The 19,487-nt window shown below is 42.9% G+C and overlaps 2 protein-coding genes across 6 annotated transcripts in view; one reads left to right on the top strand and one right to left on the bottom strand.

Moving 5' to 3' along the window:
• LOC133018605 (complement factor H-like) overlaps positions 1–10,857 on the top strand; it is a 37,602-nt gene extending 26,745 nt beyond the window's left edge. For 3 of the 5 annotated variants that reach the window (XM_061085008.1, XM_061085006.1, XM_061085005.1), the window contains one exon: positions 9,837–9,972. In XM_061085008.1, the coding sequence (XP_060940991.1) occupies positions 9,837–9,905 (69 nt within the window). In that variant the 3' untranslated portion in view covers positions 9,906–9,972. Of the gene's footprint in view, positions 1–7,377; positions 7,478–7,564; positions 7,757–8,259; positions 8,440–8,516; positions 8,691–8,886; positions 8,968–9,061; positions 9,137–9,311; positions 9,363–9,836; positions 9,999–10,086; positions 10,252–10,542; positions 10,569–10,690 lie in introns of those variants that run through there. The other 2 variants (XM_061085011.1, XM_061085009.1) reach the window with 2 other exon arrangements.
• Positions 10,858–11,479: 622 nt separating this feature from the next.
• Positions 11,480–19,200, bottom strand: zbtb41 (zinc finger and BTB domain containing 41). Its single transcript, XM_061084999.1, has 11 exons — positions 19,151–19,200; positions 16,351–17,618; positions 15,047–15,254; positions 14,817–14,886; positions 14,562–14,709; positions 14,210–14,339; positions 14,003–14,098; positions 13,795–13,901; positions 13,216–13,321; positions 13,028–13,116; positions 11,480–12,561 (listed from the first exon to the last, which is right to left on the bottom strand). Exons 2-11 carry the CDS (start codon positions 17,579–17,581, stop codon positions 11,924–11,926), a joined length of 2,823 nt encoding a protein of 940 aa, XP_060940982.1. The 5' UTR covers positions 17,582–17,618; positions 19,151–19,200; the 3' UTR covers positions 11,480–11,923.
• Positions 19,201–19,487: the final 287 nt, after the last annotated feature.

Raw genomic sequence — 19,487 nt, 5'->3', positions numbered from 1 at the left:
ACCGCTTACATTAAGAAAGCTCTTAATTGGCCTATCCTGAAGCCTGAAGACCCAAAGGCATTGAATGACTATGCTCTGTTTCTGAAAGGATGCTGTAATGCCATGACAAAACTGGATTACATGAGTGAACTGAATGTTGCATCTACCTTGAAAGCCTTAGTCATGAAATTACCCTACAAGTTTCGGGATAAGTGGAGGACTAAAGCTCAGGAGAAACTGGATGGCAACAGCAGGATAACATTTGCAGATCTTGTACAGTTCATTGAGAAACAGGCAAAGATATGTTCCAACCCAGTATTTGGAGAAATCCAAGATTCAGTTGCTAGTAGGAGTAAAAGGCCAGAGGAAAGCAAGCCCATGTTTAGGCCCAAGGTTAATTATGCAGCTAATGTGGCGGCAGTAACCACTCCAGTGACTTCAAAAATGGACAGTGATGTCAAATCCCCATGCCTCTGCTGTGATGGTGCTCACAGTCTGGAGCACTGCTCTGACTTCAAGAAGAAAACACACAGGGAAAAGTTGAATCTTTTAAAGGAAAAGGCACTCTGTTTTGGATGCTTGCGTATAGGACACAGAAGCAAAGACTGTCATGCGCGTCTGTCATGCAACATCTGCAACCGAAGCCATCCCAGTGTGCTTCACATCAACTTTCAGGTCAAAGGTGAGACCTCAAAGTTAGCAGAGTCACCAAAGAATATCAAAGAGGTGAAGTCCAATGTTTGTCGGCATAATGGGGCCGGGAACTCTAAATGTGCACTTTCAATCTTACCTGTTCAAGTGAAGTCTGTGAAAGGCAACAGAATCATTCAAACTTATGCTTTTCTCGATCCAGGCAGTTCAGCAACATTCTGCCCGGAGAGGCTGGCGCAGAAATTGAGTCTGGAAGGGAAACCAACAACTGTTTTGCTAAAAACAATGGCACAAGAACGGCCTGTCAAGAGTTTGTTGGTGTCAGGTCTAGAAGTGTGCGAACTGAAAAGTAACAATTTCTTTCCTTTACCTGAGGTCTTCACTCAAAGGTCTATGCCAGTGACAAAGGACGACATCCCAACACAGGCGGATTTAAGGAAATGGCCTTATATCAGTGAAGTTCAATTACTACAAATAGACTCTGACATTGATTTACTAATTGGCATGAATGCAGCAAATTTGATGGAACCCTGGCAGGTGATCAACTCACAAGAAGATGGGCCCTATGCTGTAAAAACCCTACTAGGATGGGTAGTCAATGGTCCATTGGGAGGATGCAGTAAAGGTGTGGACAAGACCACAGTGACTGTTAATAGGATCTCCCTGGTTAACCTGCAAGAACTTCTGGTGAGTCAATACAACACTGATTTCATTGAGAGAGCATATGATGAAAAGAGTGAAATGTCAGTAGATGACAAGAAGTTCTTGAACATTGCCAATGAATCTGTTAAAGTGATAGAGGGTCACTACTGCATTAACTTACCTTTTAAAGCTGATAAAGTTACGATGCCTAACAACCGTGTGATTGCAGAACAACGCCTTTTGAATCTGAAAAGGAAGTTCAAAAGAGATCTGAATTATCAAAAGGAGTACAGAGAGTTCCTGAATGATGTCATTCATAAGGGCTATGCTGAAATGGTTCCCCCAGCACAGGTGAACAGAACTCATGGGAAAGTTTGGTATATCCCTCATCATGGGGTATATCACCCAAAGAAGAAGACCATCAGAGTAGTGTTCGATTGCAGTGCAACATTTCAGGGGACATCCCTCAACTCTGAACTACTCCAGGGCCCAAATCTGACAAGCACACTGATAGGAGTGCTCACACGTTTCCGAAAAGAGCCAGTAGCACTGATGGCAGACATACAGGCCATGTTCCATCAGGTCAAGGTCACAGAAGGTGATACAGACTTCTTGCGCTTCTTTTGGTGGCCACATGAAATGTGGATGATGCTCCTGCAGAATTCCGAATGACTGTTCATTTATTTGGAGCGGTCTCTTCACCCAGCATTGCAAACTTTGCACTCAGAAAGACTGCAGAGGACAATGCAGGCAACTTCCCTCCTGAGGTAACAAAGACAATATTGCAGAACTTTTATGTGGATGATTGTTTAAAATCTGTGTCCACAGAAAAGGAAGCAGTAGAGCTGATCTCAAACCTCACCACAGTCTGTCACCGAGGAGGATTTCATTTATCAAAGTGGATAAGCAACAGCAGAGCTGTCCTTGCTACTGTTCCACCAGAGGACAGAGCCAAAGAGGTAAAGAAATTGGACTTGAACAAAGATCAATTGCCCATGGAGAGAGCCTTAGGACTTCAATGGTGCGTGCAAGGTGACTCCTTTAAGTTCAACAGCACAATCAGTGAACGTGCACTTACCAGAAGGGGCATCCTATCCATGGTAAGCTCAATATACGACCCCTTAGGCTTTCTGTGTCCACTTACTTTGCCAGCTAAACTGTTGTTGCAGGAACTTTGCAGACAGAACTTTGGATGGGACGTGACCATTCCCCTCACTCTATCGGAGCAGTGGACAAATTGGAACAGCAGTCTGTCAATGCTTGAAGGCTTTGAGGTACCACGCTGTTTCAAGCCAAGTCATTTTGGTGAGTCAGTGCACAGCCAGATCCACCATTTCTCTGATGCCAGTGAGCTAGGCTATGGAACAGCCAGCTATCTCAGAATGACTAACGCAAAGGGAAAAGTTCATGTAGCATTCTTGATGGGCAAAGCGAGAGTAGCTCCATTAAAAAGGCAGACCATCCCGAGGCTGGAGCTAGCCGCAGCAGCTTTGTCAGTCAAAGTGGACAGAATGCTCAAAGCAGAACTACCATCAACAAGAGATAAGTCAGTGTTTTGGTCTGACAGTACAGCTGTGTTAAAATACATCTCAAATGACCACACTCGCTTCCACACCTATGTGGCGAATAGGACATCTAGGATTAGGGAAGCCACACAAGTGTCTCAGTGGAGACATATTAACACAAAGCGAAACCCTGCTGACGACTGCTCTAGAGGTGTGAGTGCAGAGAGGTTCATGAGGAATCAAAGATGGATCTGTGGACCAGAGTTCCTCTGGTCATCAGAAGAGGATTGGCCAAATGAACCAATAGACAGGAGTCAGCTTTGTATGGATGACCCAGAGGTCAGAAAATCTGTAACAGTTAATTCCATCATGCAGACATGTGAGGAAAGGCCCACAGACAAGTTACTCAATTACTTTTCAGATTGGCTGAAGTTGAGAGTAGCTGTTGCATGGATAATGAAAGTGAAGAATGCATTGAGGAACTTGGTGCAGAAAAGAAAGGACTCAAAGAAAGACTGTCAGTATCAAAAGGCAACCAGAATAAACACAAGGTCAGTTAAGTGTGACATGAAAGAATCAATAACAGCTGAAGATCTAAAAAGAGCAGAAAATACAATACTTACCTATGTGCAGAGACAAAGTTTCCCACAGGAAATCAGCATGCTGCAAGAGGGAGCATCCTGTGTGAGAAAAGGCAGCAGCATCTACAGACTGGATCCGGTGCTGGATGGTGGCATCCTCAGAGTGGGTGGGCGTCTAAGGAGATCAGCAATGCCGGAGGAAAGGAAACACCCTGCCATTCTGGCCAAAGACCACCACGTGTCCACTCTGATCCTGCGCCACATCCATGCTCAAACTGGACATGGAGGAAGGAACCATATGCTATCCCAGGTACGAAAAACATACTGGATTGTAAAGGCAAACACTGCTGCACGAAAGGTTCTCTCTCACTGTGTGACTTGCAGAAAGAACAGAGGAAAACCTGGTGAACAAAAGATGGCTGATCTGCCAGGGGAAAGACTTGTCACAGACTTGCCACCATTTACGAATGTTGGTCTTGACTACTTCGGCCCTTTTGAGGTGAGAAGGGGCAGGAGCATGCTGAAAAGGTATGGCGTCATCTTTACCTGCATGACCAGCCGAGCAGTACATCTGGAGGTGGCCTGTTCTTTAACCACAGACTCTTGCATCAATGCCATCAGACGTTTTTTGTGTCGAAGAGGCACAGCACAACACATGAGATCAGATCATGGCACTAACCTTGTAGGTGCAGAGAGAGAGCTGAGAGAAGCACTTCAAGCCATGGAACACAGAAAGATCCAACAAACTCTAAGGAAGGACGGAGTTCAGTGGAGCTTCAATCCCCCCACTGCCTCTCACCATGGTGGGTTCTGGGAACGCCTCATCCGAATGATAAGGCATGTCTTATGTTCAGTATTGAAGCAGCAAACTTTAGATGATGAAGGCCTAACCACTGTTTTCTGTGAAGTAGAGGCAATTCTCAACAGCCGGCCTATAACAAAGGTATCTGATGACCCACAAGATTTAGAAGCCCTAACTCCCAATCACATACTTCTGTACAGAACTAACCCACTTCTGCCCCCTGGAGTCTTTTCAAGTTCTGACCTTTACCACAGAAGACGCTGGAGACAGGTCCAGTATATAGCTGAACTATTCTGGAAGAGATGGCTGCTAGAATACCTCCCCCTCCTCCAGGAAAGACAAAAGTGGTCAAGAACCAGAAGAAACTTCGTCCCAGGCGACATTGTACTAATAGCAGATAACAACGCTCCTCGCAGCTACTGGCTACTGGGAAGAGTCTTAGAGGCCAAGCCTGATGCCAGAGGCCATGTCCGCGTGGTGAAGCTGCAAACAAAGACGAGTGTACTGGAGAGGCCAGTGTCCAAAATCTGTTTACTGCTCGAGGGTGATGACAGTTCCTGTAAGGAAAATCCTGAACACCAAAAGAGTTCAAGATAAGTTCATTTATTCACTTTGAGTTCATATTTTGAGATCATGTTTAAGATTGCCAAATGATTGAAAATAAGTAAACTGCAAGTAGAAATGGCTCATTTGTAATTTAAATAATTGTCTTTGCCTCTACAAACACAATTAGGGGCCGGTATGTAGGAGCCATATTAAGCTTTGTTATCTTTCTTTATTAGCCATGCGTGTGTGTGTGTGTGTGTGAGAGTGACACTGTCTGTAGGTGTTTTTACCCCACCTACAGGACGCCTGAACTGAACCTGAGAGGCGAAGGGTGGAGCCAAGAGGAAAGGCTTAAAGAGCCAGCCACAAGAGCATCTGGGCGTGGCTGAGCGAGGCAACACTTTTTTGACCATGTTTTGTGACGTTCAATGTGCTCTACGAGAGACTCTTTAGTTGAATGTAATTAGTTTGTTTCAAGCAATTTGTAAACCATCTTTTTTCTACAATAAATGGCCAAAGGGACCAACCGGACAAACCTCTACTCCTCATCTTTTATACATGCGTCAGGATCAAACCCAACTCAACCACCAGTAGCAGTAAAATAGAAATTGCTGCTACACCGGTCAAAAATAACGAGTTCAACAAACAGGGTATAAAAATCCTCTCAAAACATTCAGACAATACAAAATGGCGAACAGTGATTAGTCAGAGATTTGGGACCTGGCCGTGATCTTAAATGAACAATTGTGACATAGGGGACTAAGCATGTGTGTTTTTAGAAGCACATATGTTACAATGAGCGAGAATGAGTGTAGAAGAGTAAGTTGTTTGAGACATTATTGATCATTTTACCACATGTATTCATAACGATTTACAGATACAGATCATCTCGTCTCTGTCGTTGATGCCTCTCAGCTCCCACCTGCCTAAAATTACAGTTAAGGATCTCTGTGTCAAATACATGATGAGGACAGACCATTGGTCCAGACATGGACCCCTTCTCTGGGCCAATCGATGGGCCGCCTGCATGGTGCGTGATCAGTGACTTCAACCAATATAAATAATATGTAGACTTTGGAGACGTTTGACTGACTTAACCGTGGTTTTAAATAAAACTTTAACCCTTTGGGGTTTTGTGCCTATTTGTGGTTTGGGGATTTACTGAGTGGTTATGACACTGATATGGGCCACTGCAGGCAATTATGCAATACTTCTGGCTTTCTTGTGACCCGTACAAAATGGATGTGAGCCTAAAGTTGCCCACTTGTAAAATAGCAAATGTGGCCAAAATATCCATGGACAAATGTCTGTCTTTTTGAGCAAACATACGGTGCTCTCAGCAAGTTGCAATCTAAATATGAACCTGAAGTGGCCCGTGTAGTAAATGCTGAATTTTGTCCAAATCACAAAACTATTTTGCTGTGGAGCAGACCACCCAGGTGCCATCATTCCATGTAGTACGTGTGCCAGATGACAGTGTGGGCCAGTGGGATCCTTGTCCAGCACATGAACATACAAGGACCCTGAAAGTGAAGCAACTCCCCGCTTTAGAAGTGACACAGTGAACAAGAGCACAAGGATGCAGTGGACGGTGATCACAGTGTGAGCTGGAGCTCAATAACAAACTATAAGAACACAAAGTAAATGAGTTAATGACCTCATAAGGAACATGCATTTGTTTGTGCTTTACAATTCCATGGTCACAGATTTTCCCCTCTGTTCTTAAAGTGGATCCTCTGAGGTGACCGTAGCGCCGATCTCTGAACACGACAGTCCGGGGAATCAACTTGAAAATCTGGACCGTAAACAATCTCATAGATTCGTTCTGGGAAACACTGTGTGAGAAATGAAGGAACAAATGAATCACCGTGGGATTTTCCTGAACAAATAATCAAACACAGAATAACAGGGGGAGCATTTTCTTGCACATCATTAACCTGCTTTGAGATTGTGATGGAAATCTGGAGATACAAGAGGCTGGAAACAACAAAGTTATATACGTGTATTTAATAAGGGGCTTTCTGCAGAAAGGATCAACACAGGGAGTCCCAAAGAACTCAGAGTGAAGATGCAGAACAGTCAGATACACAGATCTTGTATACCAGGGGATAGGGCTGTCTCTCTGATCCAATCAAGACAGGTTCCCATAGGTGGGGGAAGGACAGGAAACTAAACATAACAGCTGATTCACATGTGTTTCCTGAGGTGATAAGAAGAGATACACTCCTTCCTTTGATGGGTAATTAAGTCGCAAAAGGTCTCACTGTATTGACGTCATAAACAGTTCCCACCAGAAAACAGCTCAAGTCATCAAACATCTGTTGTATGTAAATACAAGTCATAATAGTCTCTTGAGAAGCTTCAAACACTTACTATCCAAATATAAAATACTTTTTCAACCTTGCTGAGTTAATTTTCTACTACAAGATCAAGTGAGGAAGTCAAACTCTGACAGTTAAGGAAGCAGCAGATGAACCCAACACTGGTCCGAGTCACATTTTTAACCAACCTCACATCTGCAATTGTGACTGATAGGACGTGGCCTATTTGTCTGTTTGCGATCTGAACAACAAGCATAATGACAGTAACTTGATGTTGACTATTTCTTCACTTATTGGCTCTTTTGGTAAATCCCCTTAGTAATCATTAACCGTTGGTGACCTGAACCAGCCTCTTCACTCTGCTCCCTCGTTGTGATTCAATTCCTGACATGATGAGCGTGAGACATCTTGGGTTTGTTCTGCTGGTGTGTTTTCCGGGAGCTCTGCACGGTAAGAACATTCAGCTCCGTCACTTAAAAACATTTGAATTCATTTAGTGCGTGTTTGGTGAAGTCAAGTTGTTTCTCGTTGTTTTAGCTCAAAGTGCAGCTCAGCTATGTCGTGCTCCCAACTTGGCTGGAGGTTATTTTGTCCCTCAACAAGAAATGTTTTCCCATAAAACCAACCTGACTTATGCCTGTGACACTGGACGTCAGCCGGCTGTGGAGGGGTGGTGGGCGACCAGCACATGTGATAATGGAACATGGTCTCATACGCCACAATGTATAAGTAAGTGTTTCATCGTTCAGAGTATCTCAGCAATTACATGGGAGCAGCCTACACATGCCACATATCTGCTCTTTTTCAAAGACGCCAATAAGTACTGTGTTTAAATGCAATATATAATGTATAAGTGAATGCGGATACCAACACAAAGCATCTTTCTTAGATGGACTATAAACATATTGATTTGAAGTACCTCAACTTGGCGAGTGCAAATACAACGGCAAAAAAAAAAAATTCAGAGGAAACATTTGATTGCATAACATTATTTCTTCATAACATTTAAAGAGCAAGTTGTTGGCAGCTTCCCTACAGGGAACAATAATGAAAAGTTTTTTCTTCTTCTTTATTCTGACAATCTACATAGTTTAAAATCAAATTATTGAATTATTGTCACTTGTGATGCGAGGTCAATATTGTGTAACTCCAAAGAATCTGTATCATATTTATGAAGGTTGTTGTGGCAAGTCTGAAAATGTCGACAGAAATACTGTGTTTTGTTTTCCCAGGTGAAAATGCCTGTATCCCACCAACCATACCCAATGGCAAGTACACTGAGAGCTCAGATGGTTGGTACGGGAACGGAACCGTAATAAGGATCTCATGTGACGAAGCGTATGAACACAAAGACCACGACGCTACAGGCAAATGTGTAAATGGGACGTGGTCCTCTTTGCCCGTCTGCGAGAGTAAGTGTCAGACATTAGTTTCCCATCTAGTCGCCCTTTTCCTTGCTCCTCTTCATGATTTATTATTGTATTTACAGAAAGTATGTCCGCCTGCAGTGAGCCTCCCAAAGTCCCCCATGCTGTGATCACTGGTTTGGGCTATCAGGAGTTGTTCGCTGTAGATTCAGAAGTGCAGTACGAATGTGAGGATGGATACACAAAAAAAAACATAACCTGCTTAAGTGGAACCTGGACTGAAGGCCCCGTCTGCGGTAAGTGGACAATGTGATGTTATTATTAATTGGCATTAAAGCAACTTTTACTAAGCAACAGCGCCCTCTGCAGCCACAATGAAAATGCTAGATAAATACTGGTTTGTCATTGCTCCTAGGTTCTTTTAACAGATCTACATTTTGTGATCCATAAAAGATCAGTTTGTTATTAATGCAATGTTTTTCTCCCTCTCAGTCAGAGGAAGAGGACCAGGTACTGATCTTGGTGGCTCTGCAGTGGGCGGAACAAGTGGGGGGCACACTTCATCTGCTGGCGGTGGGACACAGCCTACACGTATTGATGTTAAATAGATTCATCTTATGTCTTCCAAACTATATCAATATATTGTATATCTATTTATTCAACTCAGGCCGCAGACCAGGTAGTGGACATGGAGGGACAGGTACTACATCTGCTGGCAGTGGGACACGGCCTGTGGGTGGAGGTAGATTTTCCTTTATATTAGATTTAAATGAAGACCATAGCGTCTCAAATTAAAGTTGTTACGAATCTAAATTCAGAAGAAGAACATTTCTGGAAAAATAAAAGCAGCAAAGCAACATCCTGGTGTGATAACAAACTAAAATTGAACAAACTGCTGTTTCCACTCTAACTTATAGGATCATCGACCAGCTCTGGATCAAATGAAGAGGAGATTCAAAATGCACCAAGTAAAGTCGATCCATCTCTCCCTCTACGTTTATGCTTCATGTCATATATCTATATATAGATGTATGTTTGTATGTATAGGCTATATAGATACATATATATAAATATTGATATATTCATTATTATTACTATACAAAACAAGTATTATGGCCGTATTGAAGAGTACAAAAGAGATTTGGAGAATAAAGTTATAATGAAAACAATTTACAATAATTATTTACATTTTTAAAATAATAAAAATATTACAGGAACAAAGTCGATAAAAAACCCTGAATAATTTTAAGAATAAATTTGAAATTTAATGATAAAAAAGTCATTCTAGTGAAAGAATAAAGCATCATCTAATCTAAGGAGAAATAAGTTATTTCTCCTTAGATCACTAATCAGTTATACTGAAGAATTTAAAATCAAATTTTAAGTTGATCAACTTTGCTGTTACAGTCTGACATTTTCCTAAATCATTTTTTCTTATTCAGTTAAAAGCTGTGGAATACGACCCAGTATCTCCAATGGGGATATTGTGGAAACAAGAGAGATGTTTTTGAAATACGCGTGCAACCGCTATTACAAATATGTGGGTCCAAAGACAGTGGTGTGTCATTCAGATGGCACATGGTCAGATCTGCCCATCTGCAGAGGTATGAAGTCAGCACTGCAAGACTTTATAGCAATGGTCTGTCCAGGAGATTGTGAAAATACAAGTGTTTATTTTTTCCTTTTGGGCAGCTACCTACTGTTCTGTGGACCGTCGTCAATATCCTCAATTACATCCTGATGGACTGAAATATGTGGAAGATGGTGAGAAGGTGTCAATGGCATGTGTGGACAACTGGAAGACAGATCATTTTTCTGAGGTCCGCTGCAATGATGGAATAATTAGGTTACGTGAATGTAAGTATCACTTTATGCTCAGTACTAAATACATAAAATCCTTTTCAGCTATGATATGTGTGTGTGTGTGTAGAGTCTGGTAAAACTTATTATAGTGGTCAGGGGGGGAGTCCAGAAAGTTCTTTTTTCGAAAGATTTTGGTGATTAAGTGCGACGCCAGTGTCAATGTGGTGGAACTAAAAACGGGAATTTTACATTTCTACGTTATGTGTCATTTCTTGTAGTGAATCGTCAATGACTTCAATTGATAGAACAATACTCACTGCTGTGCTAACATATGATTATTTTTAGGTTGTAGCTGGCTCACAGCAATGTTTGTGAGTAATTCTCTTCTATATTCATATGCATGTATGACTATGGGTTCATAATAAAATCTTTATTATTGTATATCTTTTTTTATCATGGTTTGTTGTTTGTAAAACCTCTGTCTTTTGACCAGAACGCTTGCTCAGACACTTTGATGAAGAGGAGGATGTTCACTGACTGAAAACAGATGCCAGCCTGGAAAACTGAAGTTATGCCTGTGATGATACATATTTTGTAACATTATATCATGTCGGCTTTTTCTAAAGCCAATTTCAGGCTTCTAATAAATTCCTACAACAAGTTGGAGTTAACTGTTTTTCTGTTGGTTCAAAGCCACACAAATGACTGTTAGTCGGCTTGGTTAAAACCTGGACTGGAATCTCTTGTCTTTCTAGTATTGTGTTTTTCTAAATCCTCCCCTGAAATCAACCCATCATGCATCTGTCTAGTCTGTCCCAAGGCTAATGACACACACGTTCTTCACATCTGATTTTATTGATCATGACACAGAGTTTGCGAAGTTTCAGAACAGAATCAATTCTGTAACAGATCATTAATATTAACTCAGTTGATTGACAGACAAAAACAATAACAGCTGCGACACAATTTAAAACAGCAACACCTCCTCGAGGTGCAACTGATACGTTTACACAGGATTTTAAGTCGTCTCTTTCTTAAACTACACTCTGGAATTCAATCATTTCCCAGTTGGAAATTGTTCAGAATTGCTTTAATCATATTTCATACGATTTACCATTAAAATGTAATCTAAGCTGTGTGCAGTATTGAAGGGTCCTCACACCTTTGTGCAGTGTCTGGGAGGTGCATATTGTTAAAGCCACTTTGTGTGACCATGTAACTGGTATCAAGCTGTTCCCAAACTTGTCATTTTCACTTTTAGCTCCTGATTTTACAGTTAAAGTGGTATTTGTCATGGTTTATTATACTGTGCAAAAAAACCTAAAAAACGCCCTGGTATAAATCCACAGTTCCACCCAGTTTGCGTGGCCCATTGAACACCAGTTATCACAGTTCAAGCTTTCATTTGCGATACGTATATCTCGCAGGTTGATATCCCGATGATACATTTTCAATATATCGTGCAGCCCTAGTGTCTACGTCTTTGTTTCCAAACGTCTAAAGACTAAAACGGGATCAGCAGTGTTTCCAGGCTTCTCAGTCTTAGTGGCTCTAATTCTAAAACTCAGGAATAGTGTGGACAGCAAATTAACTTAAATTTAGTCATTTACAGTTCAAAAAGCTGCTCCGTCTCAAAATGCAGACATATTTTAGTGGTGAATACTGAAGTTTTGTTCTTCTGATTCAAATGATAGGGTTCCTTTAAGACTCAGTGGAGTAAGTAGCATCAGTGCCTGTGGCCAGAGTTGGACATGTTCTGTACAGAGGAAGATGAATCCAGTCCCAGCAGCGTGCCCAGGTAGGACTGCTCTCGTGGATCCAGCATCTGATCAGGCCTCACTGGGTGGACGATGTTGGTGGGCTGGGGGGTCAGGGTGTACTTCTCTAAGAACGCCAGGTCGGTGGCGGCCTGGTAGCCGGAGTTCTGATGCTGTCCTTGAGCCTGCATGCTCACGACATTATGACTCTGGGAGGAGAGAGACGACGCCCCGGATGTGTTCAGCTCACCTTGTGATCCTCCTGCCGTCTGGATAGGAACTAAAGTGACGGGCAGGCAAACATTCATTGCGGGAAGCGGGCTGCTTTGAAGAGCCGACTTGGGCTCAGCGTGATACGCCTTCGAGGTGTCCTCAAAAGGGATGGAGACTATTTTGTCCTCGCTGAGGACGCTGACGGGCTGCCCGGTGAATCGCGTGCTGTGCACATGGTCGACGTGGTACTTGAGCTTGTCTTTTCTTTTGAAGGTGGCGCTGCACTGTGGACAGTTAAAGGGACGAGCGTCCGAGTGTATCACCATGTGCTTTGTCAAGGTCTTCTTGATCCGAAACGTCTGGTGGCACTCAGGACATCTGTGGGGTTTCTCACCTGTCACAGCAACACGAGCAGAAATGTTAGTGTGAGGATGCGTCTCTCCTTACGGCTTTTCTTAAGTGGGGTAATTTAATTATACACCCCCAATTTCAAATCTTGTGATAATTTTCGAGAGGTGAACAAATCCATCTATTATCTATACAGATTATCCTTTGAGGATCACGGTGGAGCAGGAGCAAATCCCAGCTGACATTGGGTCACAGGTCACCAGTGAATCACAGGCACCTACAGAGACATGAACATCCAAACTCCACACAGAAAGCCAAAAAGGATTTGGAACAATCGCAGACAAGTGGTAACACTGCAGCACTTTGCCTTTGAGAGCTGGATCTGTGACCTTTATCATTGTAAACTGTATCCATGCCATGCAAGAGCAGAAAGCTTAACAAGCCGAGCAGCCGTGATAAAGGGGATAGGGCTTTTTCAATCATCAAATCATTTGACGTCTCGGTTTCCTTACCTGAGTGAGTCCTGAAGTGCATTTCCAGACTGGACTTTCCTTTAAATTCCTTCTTGCAAACCTCACACTGATGCACTGCAGTTTTATACCTGAGAGAAAAGTCAGAAATAAAAAAGCATTTGGTGAAGGTTGCAGGGCCCACTGAGAGTAATGTCCACATGCTCTTTGTCCGTCATATGACAACATACTTCTGCCAGACTTTCTCTCCTAAATGAACACTTTTGTAGTGGACAGTCAGATGATCATGGCGCCTGAAGCACTTCCCACACTCCTCACACTGGTGGGCCTTCTCACCTGAAACAGATGTGGGCTACGTTAAAATACAGGACAGGAGTGATTAACAGTATGTTTCACTATACCTTATGTATAATAAGAAATAACACTTTATCTTTGTGAGTGAACCAATGTTGACCTCGCTGCTAAAATAGGAAAAATCACACACTGCAGAACGCTCTAAATCAGGAGAATAGACCCCAACTGGGACCCAATATGTCCGGGCCAGACCCAGCCTGTGGTGGGACTCCCTTAGCAGTCTTATGATTAAAAGGCTGAAACACCCAATGGCGCGGAGGTACACAGCTGATGTCCCTGAGATCAGCTGGTGGTCGCTTACATCTGCTGGTGGTTGGCAACTTATCATCCGACTAGTGCGGAAGACTTTCAAACATACAAGTGATATTTACCATCTTCTATGTTCTATAACAAAATAAAAAATTGTCGAAAGGAAGACACACAAGAATCCCACTGTTATGTGTGTTCTACTGTACCGGAGTGTATTTTCTGATGCTTGGTCAGGTGATCGTGGCGTATAAAGGTTTTCCCACATTCGTCACACTCGTAGCGCTTGTCGTCATGGTGTACTCGGAGGTGGAGCCTGTCCAAGGCACATTGATGAGCCAATCAAACTGAGAGCTTGAATCATAACATCACATCACAATCACAGTTGACACCTTCTTCCACTCTCAGTGAACCCACCTGTAGGAGCTGCCATGACGGAAACTTTGGCCGCAGATACTACACAGGTGAGGTTTCTCCCCACTGTGGATCCTCATGTGCTCCCTCAGCGTTGTCCTAGAAGTAGAAATCTGAGGCTCAGCATGTTGGAAAAGTTTAGTTATACAGAACTGTCCCACTGGCATCAGCCAAAGCATCACAGTGCTCTTCCATATGGAGCAGACGTACCTTTCTCGCACTGATTTCCCACAGATAAAACAGGTCCACTTCCTCTTGCCTCCGTGAGTACACTCAATGTGTCGCTTCCTGTTGCCTGTGTCATTGAACTGTCGACCGCAGATCTCACAGGGAAACGGGCCTGAAAAGGAGACACATAGAATCAGAAGGTATGTTTGACTTTACATTTCTCTGAGTGTACTTACATATATAGACATATAGCTACAGGGACGAGGACAACAAAAGAACCAAACAAATAAGTTAATACATCTTTGGAACTTAACTTTTTTCCCATTTGTCAAAGAAAATGTATATCTCTAAATCTAAGAGCTTTAGGATTTAATTTTCATGGTGCATTTCCCACCTAAGTGGTACTTTTCTTGGTGCTTCAGCCTGGCGAACCGCGACTTGAAGTGCTCATCACAGAAGGTGCATTTAAAAGGCCGGTCCTGTGTGTGCAGGATCATGTGCTCCTGCAGATGAGGCCTGCGGGTGAAGGTCTTCAGACAAATCTGGGTCACAAAGTTCAAGGGTTACAGTTTGTTAAAATCTCTCTTTACATACAATATTATATTTATTAATCGCTAAAAATCCTCTTCATTCTGACACGGGTCCTTACAGCACATTTCCAGCCTTCACTCTTCCTCTTCCTCTTGGTAAGAAACTCTTGGATGTTGTCTGGATGAAACCTGAACCAGGAGATACAAATATTATTGGTCAGTCATTACTATATCTGAACTGATGGAAACCGAATACTTAAGTTTAGACGGCTACATTAATACATACATTAAAATGAATGGGAATGTAGAGTGACATTAGACTGGATGTAGAGCTATAGCAGTGACTAACCTCCTGACATGTTTGGCCAGGGTTTTCTTGCTGGCATGCAGCTTGTTGCAGAAGGGACATTTGTGCTCCTTCTTCTGGAAGGGGGCGTCGCCGGCGTGCTTCTTCCTGTGCACGGTCAGGTTGGACTTGGTGGAGTAGCGCTGGAAACAGATGTCACACTGGAACGGTTTCTCGCCCGTGTGCACTCTGGTGTGACTCTCGTACTTCCCTGAGAACAGGCAGGAGCAGTTGATTACACATTTGAAACATTTGTATCAGCACTCTCATGGAATATAGCACTACATTATTTACTGAGTGTCCAATCAGGTTAAAGGAAACATACTGTGCTTGTCAATAGGACAAAACTGGAGGAGAGCACCTTTTAAAAGGGCAGTAGGGAACATCTATGAGAATAACTTTATGTAATATTTGTTGAAACTGCCTCTATGATGTGACGGTAGAACATACACACACACACCTCCTCCAGCGTCTGTGAGTAAACACGATCTCCACCCTGGCTTGGACTGCCACACACCCTCCTCCAGCCACTGAACATTTTAATATTTGCACTAGACTGTTATTTTTTTCTTACTACTGTATTATCCCACCTGTAGTGTAATCATATTTATATATATTTATACATTTATCTTGCTCATAGTGTATTCATCGTACTTAAATCATACCATACCTCCTAATACTGTTAATATTCCATATCTATTTCTTACTGTAAATCTTATTTATTTAAATATTCCATGCTTTTTTTGCACTTCTGGTTAGATGCTAAACTGCACTTCGTTGTATAAGTACTTGTACTGTGCAATGACAATAAAGTTGAATCTAATCTAATATCTGAAAACATCTGGTTCCGCCCACTGTTTGTAAAGGCAATTTGGAGGAATCACAAGCTCCTGTTCATGTTGGGTCTGATTGCTTCTGATGCTAAGCTCAGAGACGGTTTTGGAGCTAGGAAGCAGAAGGAGGGGTCTGGAAGTTGTATCTGTTAAAATGTTCTATTTTCTCCTTCCCACTCCTATGTTTTCAAAATCCCACCAAATGCAGCTTTAAAGAGAACCTCTTGTGCATATTTACACGAAAGGAAGAAAAGGCTGATACAAAATATCAAGTATTCCGATAAATATTTGTCATGAATAAGAAAAAGCCAGACGTTGTGCTCATTCCATCTTTCCAAGTGAATCAAATCCAAAGAATTGGTCTTTTTTCAAACGTATTCCTTTGTAAATTCAACATCTGACTGCTACTACTACTGCCACTGCGAGAGATAAATCCCAACACTTAAAATGAAGACTTTATTCGATGGCTCCCACCTGCACGGTCAAAGGTCTTGTCACATTTGGGACACATGAGAATCTTCTTGCTGGAGGTCTGGATGATGACTGGGGCCAGACCCTCAGGGTACACCGGGCTCTGGTTGGAGCTTCCTGCTGCCGGCGCCTGCACCTCCACCTCTCGAGCACCGAGGCACTCTGACCCTTCTCCCTCTGGACACTGCTGACTTGCGCTCTTGTCTGCAGCGGCTGTCTTTTGGGAAGACACATCCTCGTTCACGTCTCCTCCCTCCTCCACTTCATCTTCCTCTTCCACCACGTAATCGTCGAGAGCTGGTTTAGACGTCTCTTTTAAGCTCGGTTTGGACGTCTGCTTTTCCACAACTGCATTTCCTGCTTCCTCTACTCTGGCTTTTTGCCGCTCGTTTGGTGATAAAATCTTCTGTGTTTCCTCAGATGTGTTGACAATGCCCTCGACATCATCTCTCTTATACTTAGTGGGTGTTCTCCTCCTACGAGCAGATCTCCGTGTGAGAACAGTCCTCTGACCTTCTGTCTTCTCTCCCTCTGTCTGGGTTTCCTGCTGTACATCAGCATGACTCTCAGCCAAGTGGCTCTGCACAGAGTTCTCTGCATTAAACTGGTGATTGCACAGGTTGCTCTGCGCAAGTGGGCTCTGGACTTCAGCATTGCCTGCTGGTGAGTCACTGGAGGTCATTTCTACCTCTGAAGACGCTCTTATCTCCGCCTGGGCCTGGATCACACTTACAGGGTGGACCTCCCCTTCTTTACACAGCATCTTTAGTATGTCCATCATGTCCAGAAATCGTGCTGCTTCAATTAGAGCCGGGAGGTCTGTGTCTGTGACAGCACACTCGGAGGTGTATAAAAAGTCGAGCAGGTGCTGGAAAACAGAGTCCTCCACGTGGTCCAGAGTCACGTTGGTCATTGCAGGGTTCTTGGACAGCTCAGCGTGAAAGTAGCTGCTCCCGTGAGCCAACACCACCTTGTGGGCGCTGTGGATCGTTCCACCCACAGACACAGACACATCGCAGAACTTCCCCCGGCTCCGGTCCTCATCCAAAAACTTGAGGAGGTTGTGACTGTGCCTCGACATCCTCAGGTGTCGGGTGAGTGATTCTGGGACGGTGTCAGAGTTTGGTGGTGCATTGGAGCTAAGCACTGAGCCCGGCTCTGGAGCACAATCACCGCCGGCACTGAGCGACCTGCTGCGTTTGGGACGCAGGGGAGTACTAGCTTTTCTTTTCATGGGTGTGCTGTATCTGATGGGTCACCATGAAGCACTCCTGAAATCCAGAGGAAGAGAAACAGTGTGAAGATGGACCAATACAGATACTACCATATCATGCATTTTAAATTAAGATTTGATTCAATGTAATATTCAAGAGGATAGACTATAGGCTTTATAAAGATACAGTCTATTTATATATACTAGAGATTCAGAATTCTCGCTAAATAAAAAAAAGAGACATTTATCGTATTAGTTGGATCTACAGGCTACATGATATGTTAATGGCTTGAATTGAGCAGGTTGCATGAGGCTGTTTTATGTTTGAATATTAATTTACCAAAGATCTATTATGCACTTTATGTATCTATTGATTTGTTATGGCTCACATGAACTGATGATTGAGGTCTCAGATTTAATATAGAAACAAGAATGGCACTCAGTCAACTTATGAGACCACATATAATTTCACTAGATCTCGATTTTTATTTAGAGCTGCATCAAATTGTGCAAACTGAGAAATATTGACCCCTAAATACAGGTGTTTTTTATGAGATATCAGAGAAAATTTTGAAAAATTAGACGATCTCGCAATAAAAAGTGAAGAAGAATTCCTGGATCTGCACCAGATTTCAATGACTTCTTCCCCGAGCGATGCCTTACCCCTCCACATAATGTCATGAAAACCAGATGAGTAATTTCTGTGTAATTCTGCTAACTATCAAACAAACACATGCAGATAAGAAACATTGTTTGGCTTGTTAATATACTTTGCTGTTGCCGTTGCTGCTGTTATAGATCTATTCAGTAACCTACTGGGCATTGATGTTTTGTTGATGTCCGTACACTGGTGTGCTGTGATGTTATCTGTTGAGTTAAATGAGAGAAATTCTGCAATTTGGCTCAGGTGCACTCATTTCTGAGAATGATGTGTACTTTCATATGAATGTCAAACAAAACAAAACTTGGGCCTGAGTTTCTCGATGTAACACAATGCACTGAACCTATGCATTTCCTAAATTAAAGACATGCACTCCTTAGTTGTTGTACTTCACTGTGTATGGCTGTAAATGTGCTGACTAATATTTAAAGTCCTATTTCTCAGCTCCCTCACTTGGGATCATTTTCACGATCTGCCCTCTGATCTGATCTCATCGCACAGGCCAGACATACGGTGTATGGATCAGACGGGTACTGTAGCATGTAGATGCCTGAGTAAAACCACTCAACAATGCTATTAACAGTATTGTGATGAAAACTGATCACTGATGTGAAACTGCATGAAAAGACAATAACAACGCTTTGCCCACGACTCCACGTATATTTCTCACTTGCTGAAACAAAGCACAGGAAGCAGCAGCTGTAGTAAAGGGTTAGTAAACAGTATAGACATTATAGACATTATAAATATGAGCTAACGGATCGTACACCGGTGCATCCGCAGATTCGCTCCCCACCTTGAGGACCCCTGACATGAGTGTGACGGCCGGGCCCCCTCCGGGGAGAGCGTTGACAAACGACCCGTGCTGCTGCTCTGTGTGTTTCCCCGGAAGTGAACCTTTAAACGTCTGTGAGTAAACACGATCTTACCTCGGAGACACGGACGGTGTCTGTGGAACTACGGCTCCTCCAGCTGATGATGCAAAGAGGAAAATAAACAGAGAAATAATAGTTTCCTGAATAGAAGTAACGCCCAACGGCGCCGTCCAATCAGAGTTGTCCGACACCGCAACAAGCTGCTCGTTGATTGGCTGTTTCAGCTTTTGTCCTTTAACGCTATTGTTTCTTGCAGTAAATACAAAATAAAAAAACACAAAGGGAGTTAATGAGCTTCCATTGGTTTATTAGAATGCTTAACATACAAAAGTCACACAGGAATCAAACAAAGAGGACGTGTTGACGAGGAGCATCATCAGAGAGAGTTCTC

Source organism: Limanda limanda, chromosome 13 (assembly GCF_963576545.1).
Source record: "Limanda limanda chromosome 13, fLimLim1.1, whole genome shotgun sequence".
Classification (NCBI taxonomy): Eukaryota; Metazoa; Chordata; class Actinopteri; order Pleuronectiformes; family Pleuronectidae; genus Limanda; species Limanda limanda.
This window is presented reverse-complemented; position numbering and strand designations above follow the sequence as displayed.

Coding starts and splice junctions, on each gene's coding strand:
- zbtb41 (XM_061084999.1), bottom strand. CDS start 17,581: ATGAAAAGAAAAGCTAGTACTCCCCTGCGTCCCAAACGCAGCAGGTCG. Junction 13,902..14,002: donor CGTCATGGCAGCTCCTACAG/GTGGGTTCACTG, acceptor TGCCTTGGACAG/GCTCCACCTCCGAGTACACC. Junction 12,562..13,027: donor GCACTTCAGGACTCACTCAG/GTAAGGAAACCG, acceptor TTGCTGTGACAG/GTGAGAAACCCCACAGATGT.